Source organism: Ranitomeya variabilis, chromosome 3 (genome assembly GCF_051348905.1).
Source record: "Ranitomeya variabilis isolate aRanVar5 chromosome 3, aRanVar5.hap1, whole genome shotgun sequence".
NCBI classification, from domain to species: domain Eukaryota; kingdom Metazoa; phylum Chordata; class Amphibia; order Anura; family Dendrobatidae; genus Ranitomeya; species Ranitomeya variabilis.
In genome coordinates, this window is record NC_135234.1 from 153795510 (window position 1) to 153797271 (window position 1762).

The following is a 1762-nucleotide window of genomic DNA, read 5'->3' on the forward strand; positions in this document are numbered from 1 at the left end:
GTACCATATTATATAATGTTTATAGTTTATTAACATCAGAAATCATAATATAACTATTAATTCTGAATAATGCGAATCACATTGAATATGACATTATGGAAGTAGTTTGGAGACTTTGAGTATCTTTTACTGAGTAGAAAATTCCTGTGCCTGCTCTCAAACATTTTAATAGAGAAAACATGTGAGCAATGGACTTACACAAAAGCTCTTATTGTTTTCAGCACTTTTATTGTAAAGTATGAAGCATACGCAATAACTGCTGGATCCATTTTATCTGCCTTTATATGGTTTATATAACATAGTACAGACAAAGCTGCACTTATTTACATCCTATACTTACTGAGAACAGAAAAGCTCAAGAATCACAAAAGGTCTATACAACAGACGACTATTGAAATGCAATTACTGACAGAAACTGCAATCTTGAAATAAATTACTTAAGGCCATATTATTATTTCAGATCCTCCAGTGACCCGGAATTGTGAGAAGATCAGGACACATCCTCCAGACACTAGAAAGAATCCACCAAACCAGCCGGCATACATTGCATCCCCAAACTCCCAGCGGGGAATGTCTTTAGGGATGCTGCGGTCCCAAAATTTGATCAGCGTGTCATAAGCAAAGTAGGACACAGAGTAGAAAGTCAGTGCACCTGCCACTGAAAAGAGAAGTCCTCCAAGGATGTTCAGCATCTTTCTGACATGTCCTTCAGAGTTGCCAAGGCACTTCACACAGGTCAGTGCAGGTGTTGAGGCCATAAATCCTAAAGCCCCAATTAAGACAGAGAGGCACACAAGGACACGACCCATTTGGACTTGGATTGGTAGCTGTTGTGGAGTCTGATATTCTTGACAAACGCTAAACCCCACGTCTTGTATAACACATATTTGCCACAAGCCAAGACGGTAATTTTCGTTAATGAGAAGACCGGAAGAAGAAGTCAACCAGTAAGGAATGAATAAGGCCACCAGGCAGCACACATAGCCAGAAAGGGACAGGAAAAGACCTGCAAGTTCAGAAAAGCAAAGTACTGCTTCCATTTTATCCTCTTCTGACTTAACTTTTGACTGTTTTTCTTAATCCTTCAGATGAAGCTTTAAGCAAAAGACCGTTTTCTTCCAAGGACCGAGCGTCCAAATACCAGTCGGTAGGCAGCTTTGAATAAATCAATGCATTTTAGTGTCCATGTGAGAGACTATTGTTCTTCTAAAATCCATTCTATTTATAGTACAGTGCTATCGTAGATTTTGGAAAAAAGACCAATAGAAATGTCTTGTATTCTTTTGAAAAAGATCACAGGACCAGATTAGATGATATTCCTACTTGGTTTCATAGTGAAAGGAACAATCGAAGTCTTGAGGCTGTTTTTAAAGATTGTTTTTTTCATGTACGGTAGCTTTCATTACAAAACTATATGACTTTGATTCAAAATAATGATTAAAAAGAAAGTAAAGAAAACACAATCTTACTGTACAACATCTGCATTTTTTCTTATTAATACTTTATGTATTATTATAGAGCAAACAATGCCAATGCAACAAAAAGTTCTAAAACAAAGTGTTATTGTTCAAAAATGCAACTGGTACTGTTTCTACTTCTGTCGCCAGCTAGAAATGCACTTTAGTTGTAGTTCATGCAGGGTGACAATGTCAGTCCTGTGCTCTCAGGGACTTGTAGTACCATCCAGGCTGGAAGCCTGGGAGTAAAAAGGGTATTTCGATCTCCAAGATAGATCCTATCCCAATATGTAGGAGGTATAATA

At 37.6% G+C, this 1762-nt stretch overlaps 1 protein-coding gene across 1 annotated transcript; it reads right to left on the bottom strand.

Annotated features, from left to right (window-relative positions):
- Nucleotides 1-437: 437 nt before the first annotated feature.
- Nucleotides 438-1040, bottom strand: LOC143817636 (claudin-22-like). Its single transcript, XM_077299128.1, has one exon. It carries the CDS (start codon nucleotides 1038-1040, stop codon nucleotides 438-440), a length of 603 nt encoding a protein of 200 aa, XP_077155243.1.
- Between the last annotated feature and the right edge of the window lie 722 nt (nucleotides 1041-1762).